General features: G+C 49.2%; 1 protein-coding gene across 2 annotated transcripts in view; it reads right to left on the reverse strand.

Annotated features, from left to right (window-relative positions):
• The window catches only part of SLC35F3 (solute carrier family 35 member F3), a gene marked incomplete at both ends in the record, with an annotated part of 168,597 nt that overhangs the window by 774 nt on the left and 147,325 nt on the right, over positions 1–20,498 (reverse strand). For both annotated transcript variants that reach the window (XM_080616883.1, XM_080616884.1), the window contains 4 exons: positions 634–723; positions 1,750–1,942; positions 4,360–4,485; positions 8,851–9,070. In XM_080616883.1, the coding sequence (XP_080473009.1) occupies positions 634–723; positions 1,750–1,942; positions 4,360–4,485; positions 8,851–9,070 (629 nt within the window). The remainder of the gene's footprint in view (positions 1–633; positions 724–1,749; positions 1,943–4,359; positions 4,486–8,850; positions 9,071–20,498) is intronic.

Below are 20,498 nucleotides of genomic sequence, written 5' to 3' on the forward strand. Positions count from 1 at the left end.
TCTGCCTGCACTGTGGCACCAGTTCAGCCCAGCTGGCTTTGGGAGAGGTGGCTTTGGTTTGAGCCGGGATTGCCTCTGCACTCCCCTGCCCAGCACTCTTGGGCTCTGCAGTCTCTTGGCTTTCACTAAATTTCAGAAGTCAGTCAGTGAAATGTACCCGGCCATGTGCAAAATTGAATTGTCCAGAGCTCTTGAAAGACACCTGCAGTGTTGGTTACCAAGGCAAGCAGAATTACTAGTATGTGTTTGCTTTAAAATATAAGCAATTTTATTTGTTTCAATTTAGTGTTAAGCCTGCCCTGCAGAAATCATTAAGAATTGATTTCTGCTTCATCCATGAGTTGTCATCCCAGCCCTGAGATGGATGACTTCAAATCCACTTTGTTTTTCAGTAGCCAGGCTTCTTTGGACAGTAATTTAAAAAGCAATTTTAGAGATTATGAATATTCATGTAATGTTATACAACACATTTAACATGTAAAGAATGCACTTTTTATCTAGGTTATCTCCGTAAGTCTTTGAGAGAAGATGCAAAACATGTTTAATGAAGCTATGTGATTGTATCCCCACTCTGCATTTGAAAGGCCACAGATTTAATTTATTCATTAAGATACGAAAGACAGAAATTCTTACCTGCATTCACTGGGACACTCAGCACAATTCCAAGAGAAATCAAGGTGGGGTAGGTAATAGCAATCCCAAAATTTAGTAGAATATTGAATGCTGAAGAAAGAAAGAAAACCACTTTTTACTACAGTGAAACTAGGCAGAGGGCCAAATCACTCTTGTTTTAAGGCGATTAGCTTCAGCAAAGTCAGGACAGCCTCGCCAATACTGACCATGTCAGGAGCTGGGGCTGACTGTCTTCTAGTAGTACCTATACATCACACAGCCCAGTGATCTCTTGCCAATTGCTGCACTACTTGCCCACAGAAACCTTCCATTTGAATCCACTGATAAGTAAACTGGAGATACTTGTAGAGCCAAGCATTGTGGCTGTTCTGGGTAATAGGAGCTGGGACTCAAGATAGGTATGGGAAGGGCTATTTCCAGTAGAAACAAATGGAACATTCTGGGAGATGTGATGCCATCATCCTGTGTAGTGAGCAACCGTGGCAGCACAGTCCACATATCTAGTTTGACAGGGAACAGCATCACACTTCTCATGACCATGACTCATTAAGGCTTAGATTTGGCATCCCTCCCAAGCTGGGCTCCCTTGGTGGCACAGCAGTGGCAGCAGAAGAGCGGAGAGCCGCCTACCTAATTCCCATCTGTGCTGTGCAATGCTACATTTTCAAAACTTTACTGCTCTTTAGGAATAGCAATTAGCTATTACTGAAGTCAGCAGAGGCGCTGGAGGTTGCCCTTGACTTGTCTGATCTAACCTCCTTGCTCGAGGGATGCTGATGAGCTCAAGGTAATGCCCTGCCAGAAGGGCTGCTTCCCATCGCAGCCCAGGCAAGTCTCGCTATCTCTGCAGCAGAGTTCATGAGTAGGAGTGAGGACAAGCTTTACAATTTACTCCCACAGCACCTTCTAATGAGGGCCACAGTATTTTGGCTTGGTAATAACAGCAGAAGTGGGGTGTGCATTGCCACCTAGGAAGGGACCCTCTGCATGATTTCTCGAGCTAATAACTGGGTTGAGGAGAAGGGAAAACAGCTCCAGAATGTCAGAGGTCTGGAGCAGCCAGTTTTGTGAACCCTCCTCCACCCTGAGCAGTGTGAAAGCCTCCCGTCTACTCACTCAATAAGAGAATTGAAAATCCACAGAGGTTTCCCCAAGGAACGATGTCAAAAGAGCTCCAGTACTCCACTTTGGTAAAATAAAGGATGACAGGAATACAGGTAACGAAGAGGACGTTGAAGACAGCTAACACAGACAGGAATAAGGCAGCTTCTCCAAATTTAGCACTGCCCAAAAGAAGTTTGAATAAAACCTACAAGAGGAAAACACATGGGTTTAACTCTCTTTTACCACTCCTCTGGAGGGCTGGTTGGTGTCTTGGCTCCAGTGGCTTCCAGCATCCTGGCCCACTGGCCAGTGGTTGGGGCCAACGGACCGCTGTCAGTCAGCACCTATATGGCGATGCTTGCCAGACACTTGAGGTGGCTGCTCGTGAAGCTGTGATTTCCAGTTTGTGTACCCCAGACTTCTCCCTGCTGGGAGCCAACTAGAACACAGGAAAGGGCAACCACCAAAGGAGCCTATGCAGGAAGGGGGCTCAGCACCTTTGGTCCTCTGGATAAACTCATATTAAATCCAGAAGATGTGGTGAAGCAGGGCAGGGGTGAAGAGAAAGCAACCTGTGTGATCTCCTTGCATCACCTTGAGCTGCCACCTGAGGAGCGCTGCCTTGCTGAGCAAGTACAGTTCAAGCTGCCCGGCCGTCCTCCTGCCTTGTCCTGCTGTGCACTATGGCCTGCCCGCGAGCACTGCTGTCCCTGCCTCCCAACACATGCTCACAGTGCCAGACCACTTTCTCCCTGGGGGCTTGTTCCCAGAAAGCAGATTCTGCAGCAGCAGCCTCACAGCCTGGAACACAGCTGCAGCCTAATGAGACCACAGGGAGGGATTTAAAAGCTTCGATTTGTTAATGGGAGAAGGGATAAATAGAGAGGAAACAGGGGATGTGAGTGGCCCATTGAAGAAGTACCTGCAGACAGATTTGGTCTGGTAACTACATCAGTTTTCCACATAGAACTGCAGAGGATCCAGCAGAACCCACGGGCTCTGGGTACAGCTCTCCCATGCTACAGGCTGCAGACTAGTACAGCCGATAGATTCTGACTTACTGGTTTGTGCTGGGATGACAGGCCCCCCCACCAGTGCCCCTTTGCCTACCCAGAGCCTTGCAGGCAAGTCTGCAGGGCTGCTGTGCTCATGGAGCTGCTGCCTGCTCCCACCGCCTCACAGATCTCACTGCCAGTGGAGTTGCATTGCCACTCTGCATAATGGATTACTCCTCCTGTGCCACCTGAGGATGGCTTGTTGCCCCTGGCAGGGCAGGCAGCCAGCCCAGGCAGGCTGAAGTGTCTGTGTCTGGGATAGTAGGGCAGGTGGAGGTGGTTCTGCTGCATGTGGCACAGCTTATCTGCCTGCAGAGCTGCCTGCGTGCTATGGCAGAACTCATGGAAACTGAGTCAGGCTGTGGGAAACAAGGGCAGAGTGGCACTAATTGCAGAACAAGCTGCACAGCTCCATCTGCCCTTGCATGCAGGGTGCACTGCAATGAATCACCCTGCCACCGCTGCCACCATCATCTCTTCGTGCATGGGCTCTATTGGAGCAGCCCTGAGACCCTGATCCCTGCAAGGTGCCATGGGAGAAGGGGCAGAGCTTAGGCTCTAGCCTTGAATAACCCTGCCTGCCTGCAGATGACTCCAGAGCCATGGTGTTTCCTTGGGTCTGGAAAGCCATATCTTTCTTCTTGCATCTCTCTTCTCTTTTCCTTTCTTTTAGGGGAAAAAGCTGTATGACACTTCACAACCTCCCTTATGTAAGAGACAGGCTGATCTGAAAAAAGGAGCAGAAAGCATTGTAGTGCAGTGTTGAGGGACACGGACAGATGCTTCTCAGTTTGGCGAGCCTCCTTGGATTGCTTGTGTTAAGGCTGCAGGGCTCGTCTGGTCAATTTCTGTTGCAGGACTGGAATGGTGCAATTCATTAGGCCATATGGAGTCATCTACACCTCATCCTGTCTACACATCTGAGCTAGGGTGGGTGACCCGCACCCTACAAGTCCTTATTCCTCTCTGGACTGTGACTCTGGGTGCCATGAGCAGCCCAGAGGCAAATGCACATATGTGTCCCAGGCTACATGAAACAGCTCTGCTCAGCAGAGAAGACTTCATGTCATCTTACAAACCATGCAGTTTACCCTGCTGGTCCCTGGATGAGACCTTGAGCTCATGTAATTGTTAAGCATGTAATTATTTCCATGATAAGCAATACTTTAAACCCAATGCAGCCTACATGTGCCACTGAAGGAGGACTGGCAAGGGGAGGTAACAAAGTGACTTGAAAAAGAAGCTAAATCTCTGCAAGGTGCTTCCAGAGTGAGTGAATAAATCCAGCACGTGTGGAAAAGCAGCCTCATTTGTCAAGAACACAGGGCAGCTCTAGTTCTCCTGCGGGCACTGGAGAAGACTCTTCCCAGGAAACAGGAGTTTTTATCCTAAGTGAATGCCTGAACGCAGTGTTGTAGTCAGTGTGCTTATGGCAGAGCCCCTGAAAGAAGGGAATGTGGCACTGAACTGCATGAAGGTTTGCAAGTAAGACAGGAGCAGTCCAAAAGAGTGACGAGGGTGACAGGCATCTTTCGGGGTGTGTAGGGAAAGACCAAGGTGTGCTTACCTTGTAGAGAGCAGACATTGAGGCAGAGCCCACCACCAGGGCTATCCCAATAACTGAATGGCTGTGAAACCCATCAGCGTACGTCATCATAACTATCCCTGCAATGGCAAATATAGCAGCCACAATCTAGTTGGAGACAAAGAAAGAAAGCAAGAAAGTGTTACTCGACAACCACCAACACAGAAAAACAGGTGAGCAGGTTTAAATGAGGGCAGTACTGCATCATCTGCTTGTGTAGAAAACCGGTAGCAAGCCCTACCTGATACCCATGGAGCCAGTGCTGCCTCCCCTCTCTATTTCCCCGTCTGCAGAGAAGCTGCAGGCAGAGCTGTGAAGCAGTTTTGCCATGGGCCTGTGTGGCAGACCAGAACACAGGGCCCAGTTTGTCTCGGGCTGAGCTGAAGGGGGATTTCATCTCTGTCATTTAACCTCTCATCATTGGGTCCCTGCAGCCTCTGCGTGACAATTATACAGAAGTAATAGTTCCCTGAAGCTTGCAGGGAAGGCTTTGAGTGCTTGAGGTTTTGGAGGAAGAAGTTTTTTGAAATAAACAGGGGAATAAAACTCATGCAACTACTTTTCAGTTCATACGCATCATTTCAGAGGGGGAGGTTTAGTCATCCAGCAACGCCTGAAGGGTGTCGTTCAAGGGGAGGTAGCATGGGTACAGGCTGCAGGGTCAGCAGCTTCTCTGGGACTGTCCTGCCAGATGCCTCAAGCCTCCCCAGGAAGTAATTCTGGAGTGAAAAGGGCTTTCTGCATGCTCTGTGCCTCATGGCTCTGCTGTGGTGTGAGGGATGCCCTCCTTAAAACCTCCCGTTGGCTGCACAGTCATGGTGATGCTTCTGTGACTGGGATAAATGAGTTTATTTTGACCTGTAGCTGGGTCAGTGCCAGCCAACTGTGCCCTCTCCTGGAGCCAGACTGGGTTTTAAGACCTATCCCCAGGCTGTGCTTCCTACAAATGCTGCACCTTCTCTGCGGTGGAAACTTAATGAGCATTAATGAACTGCAGAATGAAAAGCGCCCAGTTTTGCTTTTAATGTCAGGGGCTGACTGACTTCAGAGCACCTCCCAGGAGGCTGGGTCTCTGCTGGAAAGGAAGACTATCATTTGGGATTTGCTAGTCTATTTATTTCCAAGTCTCACTGGCAGGTGCACTTGTCTATATATGTACACAGGGGTACCTGCCAGTGATGGTTCTCTTGGATCCTGAGGTATTTTACTTACTGTTGCATGGAGGGGAACATCAAAGTCAAAGATCAAATCAAATAACTGCAGTCTGCAAACAGTTTTGCTGGGGCAGAGGTCCTTACCTCTTTTATTGAGCATGTCACAAGTGTCAGATGAGTCTCGGCCTCACCTCTCATCCTGCCTGTTGACATGCCAAGCATGTCACATACGCTGTCTCTGGAAGCCTTTCAACCTGTCTATCAAGCACACCATTAGTGGTGGTGAGAGGCTGCTTGCACCGCACCACAGCTGCCAGCCTGTGGTTACCTGCAAATGCCTCAGCACCACAGGGCTTGCAGATACAGCACTTCAGGCACCTGCAGCTTCATTACATGTGTGTCCTCTCTGAAAGCAATACAACAGCTCACAGCTCCACTTCTGTTAGACCATTGCTCTGGGCACAGTGAAGGGAAAGGGGGAAAAGTGCAAGGGAGAGAGAGTAGGCACTTACAAGTGCCTGAGTGGCAAGGATGGGATTTTGTATCTTGCTCTTACATTTAAATTCCAGCCAAACTGTGGTTTAAGTGCCAGCTGCGCTTTTGAATGCCAAGTGGGATTCTTGTACATGATTAAACCCCACTGAGCTGCTGCCTTTCTCACTTGGCTTCTTCTCCAGCAGGTGTGAACAGGGACACCCAAATGTGCCATCACAGCTTTGCTGTGGCACCATCTATCCCACAGTGCTGCCACGGGATGGAGTGGGAGCATGGGATGATGCTAGCTGCAGGGCAAGGCACTGTCTCCTCTGCTGCCTCATCTGTCAAATACCCTCCCAAAAGCTGCTTCCAAAAGGGTCATCAGCTCTGACTCAGGATGGCCTCAAGGGACCAGAAGTTTTGGGGCTGGGCTGTGTGTTGGCTTGCAGTCCGTAAGTCACTCTGGGAAAAGCCCCAGCACCTATCCTTCCTCCTGGTTGCCAGTCCCAGGAAGAAGGCTTTGTTCATCCTGAGGCTATCGCTCAGCACACCAGGCAGTGCCATGCTCGCTGCCACTATCTTTCTACATGAGCTGTACAGAAAAGAGGAAAGAGGGAAGAAAATGAGTCTCTCCAAGAGAGTCCACATTATGGCCCTGTACAGACAGGAGTGTTCCCAGCACTCCCACTGTGCCACATGAATCTAGGCAGCAGGGCTGCTCTGCTGCCCCCAGTCCTCTCAGTCCCTAGGGCAAGTGCCTCCTCACTTGCATTTTGCCACAGGTTAAGGTGCCACATCTGCACAAGAGCAATCAGCCCACTCTGCCTGCAAGCCCCTTCCTCCTGCACCCAGGTCCCTTGCTGGCCCATCACCTGGGAAGGAGTGTGTTCCTCCTTGGGAACAGAGGTGGCTTCTCACCCCTCACCAGCACGGGGTGCCATGGCACGTGGCAGGAACATCACACAGCCCTTACTGTCTTGGCCCCTGTTCTGGGTCTCAGCTTCACTGCTGCTCTCCCAAGGGAATGGTGATAAGAAATGAAGGACACCTGGACATGGCCAAGACCACCACTCGGATCTGCTTCCCTGCTCCTTCCATTCCTTTGGCCCCAGGGATACAGAGCAGGATCCGACCCCCAGTGAGTGTCATCTGCCATGGCACAAGACTGCCTAGCCGGGAAGCTGCTGGAGAGCCCCTGATCACTCTGGCTTTTCACACGTAGCCATGCACCCAGGAGAGCACAAGAAGCATCTCAGTTCCAGGATGTGTCTGCCGGTGTGGGTATCCCCACACAGGTTCCCCCCGAGACCACAGCCGTATCCAGTGGTGAAAGATGGCACGTGCACACCACGAAGCACACTGCACACGCAGGACAGCAGTGGTCAGCCCTCTACACACCTCCTCTAGTGCCACCCCACCAGCACTACAGTAGGCAGTGCCACAAGGGAGCTGGTGACCACAAAAAAATGCATTATTCTCTTTCTACTTTGATCAAAATGGCCGTCACGTCCAGCCGTGGTACCAGTGACACCCCTGCCTCCAGGACCATTTCAGGACATCCTTGCTTCTACACTAAAACCCCCGGTTAATTTGTTTTCAGGTACTGCTACCTGGGCAGGGGGTGGGCAAGCGCAGACACCATCTGGCCAGGTTGGGGTTTTGGCAGGTACATTTTGCAATGATTCCCTGAGCAGCCTCTTGGCTGCCACCACTGCAAGGCTGGCCAAGCTCTCCTGCCAAGCTTGCCTGCTGGAGAGCAGCACTTCCCGAAGAGTTAACTCTCAGTTGTTCCATGCAGCGAGGGCTGACAACCTCTTCTGAGCTCTGAGAGCACTGCCTGGGTGGGTGAGCTGAGAGCTGCTCAAATGGTGGGCAGAAAACAGGCATTATTATTGTTATTGCTGTTAATAAGTGCCTGCTGGGGCAGTGAGGCAGGGGGAACACACTGGCACCTTGTAGTTACTCCTGGCAGGCCCTCCCCTTGGCCAAAGGTGATGTGCTACCCACCCTTCCGGCCCTGCTGCAGGGGACACTGTGTGCTGAGGGCTGCCAGAATGGCTGCAGGATGAACAGGGAGCTGCAGGGTTTTCTGATAATCCCCCCAGCACACAGGTGCATTGCCACTGTGGAGCAGGCGCTCCTGTGGGTGTAGGACTAAGGGTGTAAGCAAAGACTTGGGGTGTCACCAGCAGAGCAGCCCCAGGGAAGCGGGCTCACTGCCTGCTGTGCCGCCTGGCCCTGTGTCCACAGCAGCTGGCCAGATGCAAGTCCCCCTGTGTTGGTGTTACAGCCATCCTCCACCAGTGACGCACACACACGTTTTGGCCATGGGTGGGCAAGGGCAGCCCTGCTGCTGCTGACTGACATGGGTGCAAAGGATAGCCATGCCACCCCGCAAGCCTGCTGTCACATATAGCAAGGTGAGCGCCCTTTTAAATTCACAGGTTGGGACTAGAAGGGCACTGCATGCATCTGGGTCTTGCAGGAATGTGAAGTTAGAAACCACTAGGTCTGGTGCCATAGCCTGGGAATAGTCACTCAGAAGGGGCCAGCAAAGGCTGGTGCACATCCACAGCAACACGGAGGTAGCAGCTACCCTTTGTGCCACGTCTGGAGCAAATTACCTCTTTCCTGAAGGAACGCATTTGCTCAAAGGCATCAGGCTGGGTGATATGGGGGCTCCAGGAGCTCACAGGTACCTGGGCAGGCTGCAGGGAAGGATGTGTTCCCACCCTGTGAGATTGGCTGTCTGCGTGATGTGCTATTTAACTTGGCCAGCGTGAGGGAAAGGGGAAAGGGAAGGCAGAAGGTTGAGGAGGAAGAGAGATAAGGAGTCACTTACCCTCACTCCCATGAACCTGTCCCTCAGAACGATCCATGAAAGCAAGAACACAAAAGCTTTGTTGCAGCAGAACAACACGGAGACATCCGTAGTGTTTATTTTCTTTATTGCATGTAAGTAAAGGTAGTTTGTGAGTGTCCAAAGAACACCAAAGGGTGCTGCTTTGGTAAAAAACACCTTCAGAGTCAAGCCATTGTCTCCAAAAAATCGGCAGCACTCCCTAAAACAAGGAGAGAAAGGCAGCGTTATTGCACAAACCAGTCACAGTCTGCAGCAAGTACATGGGTTCCTTTTCTTACTCGCCTTCTTTTCCTTTGGGGAAAGAGGAAGGCATACATTAAAGAGGAGAAGAAAAATAAGTTTCAGCTTCTGCTGTAACACCCAGCACCTGCAGTGGGTATGAACACACCAGGGCTGCAAACATGGGAGGGCAGCAATGAAAGGGCAAGGGGAGAGGTGAAGCTAGGAGGTGAAATCTCACTCTCATAATGAGTGAGCACCTTCACAGTGGACTCTTTGAAACAGTGTGCAGTCATCCTCCTCCTTTCACCCCTGTGGGCACCAGGATGCTGAGGGGCCAAGGCTGGCAGCAAAGCCCCTTGCTCTCCACTTCTGAAAGGAGCCTGGTTTGGGGTTTTTCCACCCAAGGGGCGACACCTGGCTCAAGCCCCCGCTGCAGCAGCAGGGGCAGTAGAAGAAGGAGGCAGCTGGCAGCTGCCTGCTCCCACTGGAGTGAGGACATGCACTGGGACATGTCACAGTGGCACCCAGGGACATGCTGGGTCAGTTGGAGCAGCAGCGTGGAGTCAGGAGCTCAGGTGTGCAGTTAGGACTGTGAGGACTGTGTATGCTGCGAATTCCTAGCAAGAGGCAGCCAGAGCTGGTACAGCCCTGGCACAGGGAAAGGAAACACCAGTGGTTTATTTGTGCCCTGGAGGCACTGGCGGGCAAAAGGGGGCAAGAGGTGATGAGCACAGCCTGGCACAGCTCTGGGGAGGCAGAGGATCGGGGCTGAGATGGGGCTGCCTGGGCCACCTGCCTGCGTGCAACCCGCTTCTGCTGAGCTGCAGAACTGGAGCTGCTGGCTGTGCTGCCTGCATGGAAATACAGTAACGTGAAGAAGAAATGCAGAGGTCTGCGAGGCCAAGGGCGCAGCCTGCAGAAGTTTGCAGGTGGTGGCCAGCGGTGGTGCCATGTCCTGTGCTGGCTCTGCTTGCTTTCAAACCCGCAAACCCCTGTGTCCCTGAAGTACTTCAGTAGAGTGTTTTGCAAAATCTGAGCAAAGTTAAATTTTCCTCTGGCAATGAAGCCAAACAGGTTTTTACTCTGCTTTGAATTTCAAGCTCTTTGCTTCCCGAGACTGGGCACGTAAGGCTCATTATTTGGAGTCTGACGATGGGGGTGTATCAGGTGATTACCTAAAGAAACCAAAGACACTGGAAAGGGCTGCACTGCCAGGGTGTCACAGGCAGGCAGTTTAATGCTCCAAAGGTAAACACATAAACCCAGGCACAGTTTAAATTAAATGACCTTAAGTAAGATTAATAGGAGAGGGATGTAGTCAAACGAAAAGACTAAACTGGAATTTATGCTGGGATTCATTCTGGGAAAGAAAAGTTTCTCCTGCCAAAAACCTGTTCCTCACCCATACAACTGGGTTTCACAATTTCATACACAGTAGAACATGTGCTTTTACTGTACTGTGAGCCCGGCTCTTGTTTAGTAGATACCACTGGATCCATATGTTAGCACCACCTGGCACTTGCCCCTGTCCCTGAAGTACCCAGTGTAGTGCCATGATGTCCCAAAGGACAACCTTGCCTTGGCATGGATCAGGGCCCCAAGCTGCATTTCTCCCTTTGGGACCTATATAATAAAGCTTGGGTTTAGCTGTTTTGGCTGGTTTCACCAATTGTGAATTTCTTCTTGCAGGTTGGCTCCAGCTTCCAAAGGAGACCTCCTTATGGCAGGGGTTTCCCATCCAGCATGAAGCTGTAAGCGAGCTTCTCTCCAAGAACACCCAGTGCTGTGGAGGGTGCTACCAGACATACACCCACATGTACAGAGAGCCCTGCTGTCCAAAATGGGTGCACTGCTGAACTGCAGGTGCTTTGTGGGGGAAGCAGATGGGTTAGATGGATTTCTTGGACCTGGCACCTTCAGTGAAGTTGGAGAAGCAATAGGGGAAATGTATTTCATGCCTCAGGATGGCTATATCCTGTACAATAACCCCCTCACAATTAGTTGTTTCCTCAGGTTTGCTACTACTTATCTGGGAAAGTGATTTTTCCTCAGTGCCATAACACAGCTTGTGAAGCTATACATGGAAGCACTTGATGAAGAGAGTTGTCAGTGCACAATGGTAGATAAATAGTTATGGGAAGCAAGACAGGACCTGTGCTGTAGTCCCCAAACAGTTGGGGGACGAAATTACTCCAGAAAAACCAGCCTTCAACTTTAAATATTTTGACAGAACATTTTGGACACAGTTGTTCCTGCTGTCCAGTAATTTCACTTTTGCCAACAAGGATGCTTTGTACGCAATGAATATCCTGATGTTTTATGGATATGCCTTGGAAAAAGCAGAGCTGGTGTCCTGTGGTACTCCAGATGTGCCTGACTGCGCCAGAAGAGCCTAACTATGAGCATTTTAACAATCTCATCTGCTAATGAAAATGTTACTTTTTAAGAAAGACAATCCCCCACCCTGCCTGGAGGGCAGTCTGTAAGCGTTCAGCATTCTTTGGAGCCCAACTCAGCACTGTGGACCCTAGAATGAGGCCTGACCCTAAGTCTCCCAGAGCCATGGGTCAGATGGGGAGCTGGTATCGGTTCCTTCAGGTTTTACAGGACAAACTCCTGCAGCTCTCCCTCCCCATGGCAGGACACAGAGGGAGTCCCCTGTTTGCACCAGAGCAAGCTGGCTGCCTCTGGGCTGGGGTGTAGGTGGCATTTGATATCTTCTCCTGGGACAAGTGTGCAGTGACAGCGAAGTGCCCTGCTCTGGCAAGGATACCACCAGCCTTCTCTGGCTTTGACTGCCGAGGCCAGCAGCCTGTGAAAGACTGGAATGGAAATGCCAAAGGATGGATACTGGAAGGAAAATGTACTGGCTTAACCGCCACAGCAGTAAAAAAGAAAAGCTTGCTCCCACTCAGATGTGTTGTATCTGTGTTCACAGACAATCTGAAGGCTCACGGCTGAAATAAAAGGCAGAATTACACTGCTGGGAGGAGGTCTGTGTGTGAACTGAGAGAATTGCATTGTTATACGTAGCCGTCGGGAACTGGGAAGTGTTTTCAGAGAGATGTTACACAGTGGATGTGCCTGCCATGGGGTGTTGCTGAGGGAGCTGCTGCAGCAGGCACCTCTGCTGTGTCAGAGTAACAGGATGGTGCAGGTGGGAAAGAGCAGCACACGCTTGGCCTGGCTGCTCTCTTGTTCAGTATAACAACTGGGATGGGTGGTGTAAAGCCCATAAAGCCCATCTTGGGGCAGAAGTGGGTGCCTGGCTTTCAGGGCATCCTCTGCATGGGATGACAGCGATGGGGACAGACAGAAACCTGCTTTATAGAATGTATAAAATAATTTATTATTTATAATTTATAAAAAAATGTAAAAAATAAAGCATTAGGCACAACATGGCATAACTGAACCCACTTTATGCCGCTGTAGCAAAAGCCCCCTGCAGTAACAGCCCCAAAGCAGGATTTAGAAGTTTTGTCCAGCACCAGCCAGGCTGCACGTACCAGTGGTTCTCTCTCCCAGACGGAGGCTCTGGCCCCCTGATGCTTGTCACAGGGTGCTCCTGACAACTCGGCCTTATGCAAACATGTAATGTCACCTGGGAAAAGCACTTAGCTGTTACAGCACTACAGGAACTGTGCTGGGTTGAAAAATAGTAAAGCAAAGCCTAAGGCATAGAGATCTTACTGTTTGTATTTTCACTCTAAATTGTTTGCTGGTTTCTTAATCTTTCATGTACTAGTTCTTGGTTTTGCTCATAATCATTTTAGTGTGTATCTTCATTAACCCAGCAAATGGCAAATTAGCTCTGCCCCATTAGGCATGTCTTCAGCACAACAGTACTAGCAAAATACCCCCGTTGCTGAAACTGAACATGCCCAGTGAAGTAAATCAGATGTCAGTGGTACCAGAATTGCATGCTAAGTAAGAGTTAATCATATTGAAAGCAGGTGCTGCAGTCAAATAAAACTTGAGAATAAAATGACAGTAATGCTCCATTTTTTCCCCACTGAGCTCACAATTATCATAGATTATCATCATTATGTTTAACACTATCCACCTTCCACTGCCTGCTTTGTCTTTGACCATTGCTAGGTAGCCAGGAGGATTCTCCACTGCTTTGAACCTTGTGCAGATGAGTGCATAAAATTCTGCCAAGACTGGAAGGAACGCTTTTTGCCCCCATTTTGCAAAAAAAAAATCCCACCTAGGGAACAGGTTGACAAGAACCAGGAAGGTTGACAAGAACCAGAAAAAGCACACACAGTGCATTCCCCCAGGCTGCGGTTCGGTCTCTTGATAACTCACTACAGAACAAACCTGTGCCAGAGAGGTTAATAAGCCATTGAAGCTGCTATAACATCCTTGTGAAAGGTGCAGCAAAGTAGGGATTTTCTGTGAGGAATACACATCCTAAGGGGATACTTTGCACAAGCTGGTTATTTCTCCTTTCCGGACTGTTAGCTTCTGTTACAGTTTTTTCACCATCTCAGTGCTCATACCAGAGCCTTCTCCTCCAAAGCAGGTTTGGATCTGCTGTTGTTACTAGCAGGTGGTGTTTTCTCCTTTGTAGACTGTACTTCTTACTGTGACCTTGCAAGGTCTGTACCTGCAAATCGAATTTGGCTAAACTGCCCCTCATTTTCAGCAGAGTGAACATCACCTCCCTGGAGCACAGCAAAGCTGCCACTGTGGCACTGACTCTGTCCTCTTGATTAGAGATTGGCAGGCAAAACATATTTTCCTAATCCATGCACTGACGAGGCCGGCATGGATAAATAATCTGCAGATGCACTGTTAACAGTTGCACGTTTTAAATTCAACGTAGGAAAAAAGAGACATGGACTTAAAACGTCATGCCAAGTCTTCGGGGGAGACTCACAAGCCAGCGGCAGTATCCAAAAGCAAAGATGGTGGATGATGTGCCCTGGCTGTTAATAGGAGGGAAGGAAACTAGACTCAAATTTAATTTCTCCCAGTTTAAAAAGGAATCCTAGGACATTTTCTTGTAATTCATCCACAGCAGCCCCCGTGCATTATGCTCACAAGTGGAGGTAGGTCGGATACTGATGTACAGATAAAAGATACAAGTAAAGCCAAAATATCCCTCAAAAATGCTGTCCAGGAACCTGCACGGTGTTTCCCAGAACACAGGATCATACCTCCAGCCCTGCTTCCTTCCCTCTTGAGCCAGTGCTGACATGAAGGGCACTCATGACAAAACCAGCCTCTCTGGTGGGTGGATTTCAAAGCAGCGCAAGCGAAGGGTGAGCTTGTGAAACCCATTTCACAGATGTGCAAGCTTGGGCACAGGGAGGTGAAGTCCCTGGGTGCTCAGAAGAGGCAGGGTAAGGGCTGACTGTGGCTGCACCTTTGGATAGCTGGGGATTTGCTTTTCCCGCATGTTTATTTTACAGCCAACTTATCAAGACAGCCCCTGAGCGCCTTTTTCCTGAGTCACCGCAGGTTCAGGTGCCAGCAGAACAGTTGCACGGAGGCTCCTGTGGTGTGTCCCAGATCATGAAACGCTGTGAATAAATCTGCTAGCCTCAGCATTTTGCAGAGAGGTGCCCAGGGTTCCTGCCATGGCTTTTATTGCCCTTTGGTCCACAGCTCCTACCACAAAACCTGTGTGCCCCTGCCTCCAGATTTCCTCCTGTGCACCCGGATCAGCTCAGGAAAGCTGCTCCCCTGTGCTGGGAGGGCACAAGCTCCTCCTCAGCTTCCATGGGGCAGAGACCCGAGGCCTGCCCCGAGTGTACCGGTGTCCCTTCCTGCCCCGCTGCCTGCGCTGCCTGCTGAGGCACGCCACAGGCCAGGGCTGGAGGAGCAGTGGCTTTTGGACTCCAAAGCAAGGGGTGTCCCTTTTTTCTTCCTGAAAAATGCCTGGCATGCTCCCAGTGGCTGTTTAATTAATACGACCCACAGTAATGGCTGGTGATGGGGCACCGCTAAGCTGTTCAGTGAGTGACTCATCATGATCAGGCATTTTTCCTTTACGGGATCTGTGCCTGAGAAGAGCTGAAATGTGTGGTTACTGTCAGAATATCTCAAGCTTAGAGTACTCTGCCCTTAGAAAGCACAAGGCAGCAAGTGCAGCCTGTCATAAAAGCACCATTTTTGCAGCTGATTTCACAAGGAAAAGTTTCTTTAACTGAACCCTCCTGTCTTCAGGGTCAGGTCAATTTCAGAACATGTCTACAAATCTTACATGGCAGAAAATTCAAGCAGCAGGTCACTCACGGACCACGCTGTGCTGTGCCATGCGACGCTCCCGTGCTGCTCCCATCCCAAGGTCCATGCCAAGCACATTAGCCCAAGCCACCACAGTGAACATTTTAACCCTCCCTGGGGTGTCCAGATGAGGGTCCTCATCCCATGCTGTCCCTCCGTGTGCCTGAAGGGGGGTCCCCAGCTAAAAAGCAAGGTGGGTTGCAGGGCTGTGTTTTAACCCCAATCCCACCTGTGGGAAGGTGATGGCGACATATCGCAGGGCTCTGCTGTCTGAGGTATAACATAGGACCCAGCGCATCAGACCATGGAGGAGGGAGGTGGGAAGATGGCCCGCTGCCAGCTCCAAGTAACTGGGGGCTCCCTTCAGGGGCACTGTGGGGTGGCAGGTCCTGCCATGACCCCCAACAGCTCATCCTACCCCTGCTGAGATCTGAGAGCTGCAGCTGATGGTGCCTGCAAGGAGCTCTGCACCTTTCTGACCTTCCAGATGTGGATGCCATCAACCCCGGAGAGGGAGTCTGGAAGATTAGGGTGGCGGCAAGCCTTAAAATCAAACCCCTCCCCACTTCCTGTGCCCCGGAAAGCCCCTTGAAGACCTCCTTCCCGCAGGAGGGAACAGAGACAGACCGCAACCCATAGCCCCTTCCCAAGCTTGCAGCAGGAGAAAAGCAACGACATAGCTAAGGAACACCAAACCTTGAAACTAAGAAAGGATGGAGAAGTTCCTGGTATCAGATACCCCATGCCTGCTTTTTTCAGCTCTGGGAGTGAATTTATGCCGTCAGTACGTAGAAAAAGGCTTGGACTGAAGCTTAAAGCAAGAGGTAGATCTGGGGGTTGTCACCAAATCTACCTGATGGCGTGAATGGAGAAATAACTCTTCAACGGATTAAGCGGTTTCTGAGAAATGGATGTTAATGCCCATCATCCCATGCATGTTATTATGCTATTAAATGCAAGAGATGACCATAGAAGTCAATCCAGCATCTAGCTGCCACTTTTAAATGTCTGCATCTGATGCTGACTGTTACTTGTGTCTACACACAGTGTGGGACTGATGTTCTGCCTTTAAACTTTTAATTATTCTGAGAGTTTCCAGCTTATTTGAGAAAATGCAGAGAAATGAGAAAACCATTTCTCTTAAATGAAGCAAAACAATCTTCAGGCTGATCTTCCATCTCTGCACTAGAGAGACAGAAGCAATTGGTTTTACCCAGCACTGTACTTGTGCCAAACCAGCATTTGCACAATAAATGGTCCCAGGAAATGCTTAGCTATGGATTTACATAAAACACCAGAATGGCTCCAAAAGAAGCAAATAATACAAATCTTACAAACCACCTGATTCCCATTTCCAAGACAGATCTCAGCACACACTCAGAAGCCTTAATGAGAGGCTGTTTAAACTAACACTTAGAAAAAAGTTTAAAAGAACAAGACCAAACCATGGGGAAGGTTCACATGCTGTAAACTGCCTTAGCAAACATCAGTGTGGGAGTCTTGGGTTGAAGACACACAGGAAAAACATCTGCAGCTTCCCCTGTGGGATGGCCCTCCATCCCACGATTTGCTGTGCCTGAGGCACTAAAACTGTTCCGTTTGCCTCTGTCCATTTGCAGTGAAGAGCAGTAGTCCTAGGACACGCTCTACAGCTTTTACATACGTGACTGCAGCAAAGGCTGCGGGAGGAGGGTCACATTGGGATGAATATTTCATTGAAGTTTTGCACCAGAAGGTACTGCAGAATTTTGCACGTAAGTTGCTTGTTGTTGTGGGAGCAGGCCACCAGCCATCTCTGATGGGACATCAGGGAAGGCACTGAGGAGAAGGTAAAGTCTCTCAGCAGCACTACAACACTGCTGATACTTTAGAGGAACAACACCGGCTGTAACAGTGTGAGCAGACATTACAACAGATTTCCTTGCGGAGTCACATCTGTCCATAAGCACCAGGGTTAGCTGAGCTCACGCTGGGGTGTGTTATCACAGCAACCAGGAGATCCTGCTGGAAAGCCTTCATTCAGCGTGCTGCATGGGGCAGGCTGGCATTTGCAGGTCTGCCATCCGGCCAGAGGGGACGTGCCATTTTGGGAAATGCAGCAAGTATTCCTGTCAAGAAGCTTTCAGTGTGATCAGACAGCTGAAGTTGAGAATGGTACATTATCTAACATTCTCTGGCTTTATAACCTAGAAGTACCTAGGGCCTGAACTGCTTTATACTGTTCTAGGTAATTGCTATTATACAAATATCATGCAATACTGTTGCTATATGCAAGCTCCAAACACCCACAGACCAGACAGACGTCACACTTGGACGTAGAGATGAGGTTTTTAGTTACGCTCCAAGCCTGTTTCATGGAGCAGCTTGTTACTGAGCCCATAAGGAGATGCACCCCTTGACTTGGTCTGGTGTAGCTCACAGAATCAGCCCTAAATCTTATTAGAACCCATCAGAGCAGTGGCCAGGAGGAAACTTGGACCAGACATTTCCTCTTCACAGCAGCATCGGCTGAAGCTGGAAGGGGTAGTGAGGGGAATGAAAGCTTCACAGGTGCGTGGGGATTATTGGCATACCCACAGTGCACACAGAAGGACTGTTCCTGCTGTGTTTGGGGCAGGGCTCCTGCTTATACCACGCACCTAAGGACTGCCATCAAAAAAACAGGGCATCGACTGCTCAGAGCAGCTAAGTGCTAATGAATTCAGACCTTCCCGAGGATCTCCCGCTGCTTCAGGGGCCATTTCCTTGCCCAGTGCAGCTGGGTGCTGTGCTAAGAAGCATGGGCTGTGTCCAGAGTGTCCTGGGAGGTGCACTGGCACCATTCACACCTAATTGTGTCCTGCATAGCCCAGGCTGTCTTATGAATGTGTTTGTTAATTTTGGCCTTTAAAAGGTGAGTTAATAACACTTTTTTTGATGGGGGGAAAAAACTCAAACCACAAACCCACATTGTTTTTAATGTTACCTAAGTGGATTGGGCAATTCCCTGCAGGTCCCAGCAGTTTGGAGAGGCACCTCAAGCAATGTTACACCACTTCAGTTACTGAAAAGAGGAAAAGTCTCCCAGGGAAAGAGCTGGAAAAGGTGCTGGGAGGCTGAATTTGACGCCCATGGTGATGCTTTATCACAGATTCCCAGCATAAGCTTGGCTGAGTCTCACAGCCAGTCCGTCCCTCCTCGGCTCGGCAGCAGGACATGAGGGTACAGGCTCATTGTTATTTCCCAGGGCTGTGTTGAGGTAAATGCAAGTGAGCATTTGTGCAGCATTTAGTGTGTGGTGAGGGACAGCATATACAAACTAAAGCAGAGAAAACCTAAACACTAGGCTCTTAAGGCTTTCACTGCCGGAGTCAACATCATCAGTGCTCTCCGTCATCGTCCAAAATTTCCATTGTCGTCAGTGGATGTTCCGGGTGTGAAAGGCCTGCAGAGTTTGAAACTGTGCAGCGATCGCTTGCAGATGTCTTAAGCTTGTCCTGATGTGATTTATATTCAGCTTGTGCTCTTCAGCTGTGCACCACTTACTAGTTTTTGGAACAGTCAAAATGAAACTTCTAGGAGGAGCTGGCCAGCTGGCCTCCTGTGAACTGGATTTTTTGTAGCAGTTGGTACAGGTAGACAAAAAAGCATGCAAGAATAAAATGAGTTTCTAATAGCTGCTGTCTTGGCTTCTGGAAATGGAGGGTTTTGGCTTTGCTGATTTAGAAGCACAATGCTGACAGAAGGGGAACTGGGCTGTTGTTTCTTGGGGGAGGGAAGGAACAAGACAAGGGGCAATACCAGGAGGAGAGGAATGTCTCAGTGACAATCCTGGCTATGCAAATACCCTGAGATAGCTATGACTGAAATACTAATACTAATATTAATGAAATACTAATATATATATAATTCACATATATATATGTGAAATACACACACGGGCATAAACTATTGCCTCTGCAAATCCTTACTCCATAGCAGCATTGTGCTGTGATACAGAAAACGAGGGAAATAGGTCAGCTCCATAGCCTAAGTGCTCATTGTTCAGCACCATGACAGGATACTGGAACAGCTGGGAACAGGAAGGCACGTGAGTCAGGAGACACCAAAAGAGACACCATCAACCTGGCAGCTAGTCAATGAAAAGAAATAAAGTTATACAAAAAAGAAAGCCAGGAGCCTGCTGACATAACAGAGAAACTGACGTTCACAACCCACAAATTGACTCTAGATGTGTTAAGTAAACCGGGGTATAGAAAGGAATTAATCTTTTCTAAATACTTGCATTTGTGGTCATTTTTAGAGCACCTTGTATCAAGAACAGGTGAATCTTTTCTGTTTGAAGTTTGTTTGCCTTTGTAATTACACTGCTGATGTAAATTTAACAGAAAACCAGAGCACTCTGCCCCGTACTCCCTTACTCTCTGACATTCAGTAATGTCATCCCAACCCCACACACAGCAGCACAGCATGGAGTGAAGCAAGCCCTGAATGACCCATGGAAGTAGAGTGAGGAGGTCTCAAGGCACTGGCATCTACCCTCACCTCAGAGTCTGATATAACAGCACCCTTCAGAGCACAGTGATCTTTGAAAAGCAGCCCACGAGAGACTGAGAAACTCGGCAGTCAGGTGTCACATGAAGGAGTACAGCTGATGAGTTTGGTGACAAAAGGAAGGTGTTATAGAATATGATGCACTTCTGAGATTCAGATTTCCGAACAGCTTCACTTGTTTTGACCCTCCTCTCAATAGGCTAGTCCTTCAGTAAACATGTTCTATGATATGTTGCTGTTGCTGTCTGCATTAATTTTGTTTAAGTCCTTAATATAAATGGTAAAAACAGGGCAATATGTAACACCAATTGAATGACTCTGTGTTACTGGAGCATTTAGGTCTCTCAAGTGGCATACAATCACTGAGAATGGCCTGGAAATCAATTACCTGTTGTCCAAGAGAAATATGTAATTTTAGGCTCTCCATACAAGCACTTTCTTGTTAGAACAATAAACAGGTAAAGTAAGAAGTACTGACATCTACTGTGTTTTTAAAGAAGGACTGGATAGCATAGAAATGGAGCCATAGCAGCTGGAACTCCAAGAGAGTTTCTTCATGAAGAGTTAGGTAGATACAGCTCCAGTGAAGAGCTGTGCAGGAGATGTTCTACAAGTGTTGGTCAAAAAGCTGTAGG

The sequence above is a fragment of the Psittacula echo genome (genome assembly GCF_963264785.1).
Source record: "Psittacula echo genome assembly, chromosome: 4".
NCBI lineage: Eukaryota > Metazoa > Chordata > Aves > Psittaciformes > Psittacidae > Psittacula > Psittacula echo.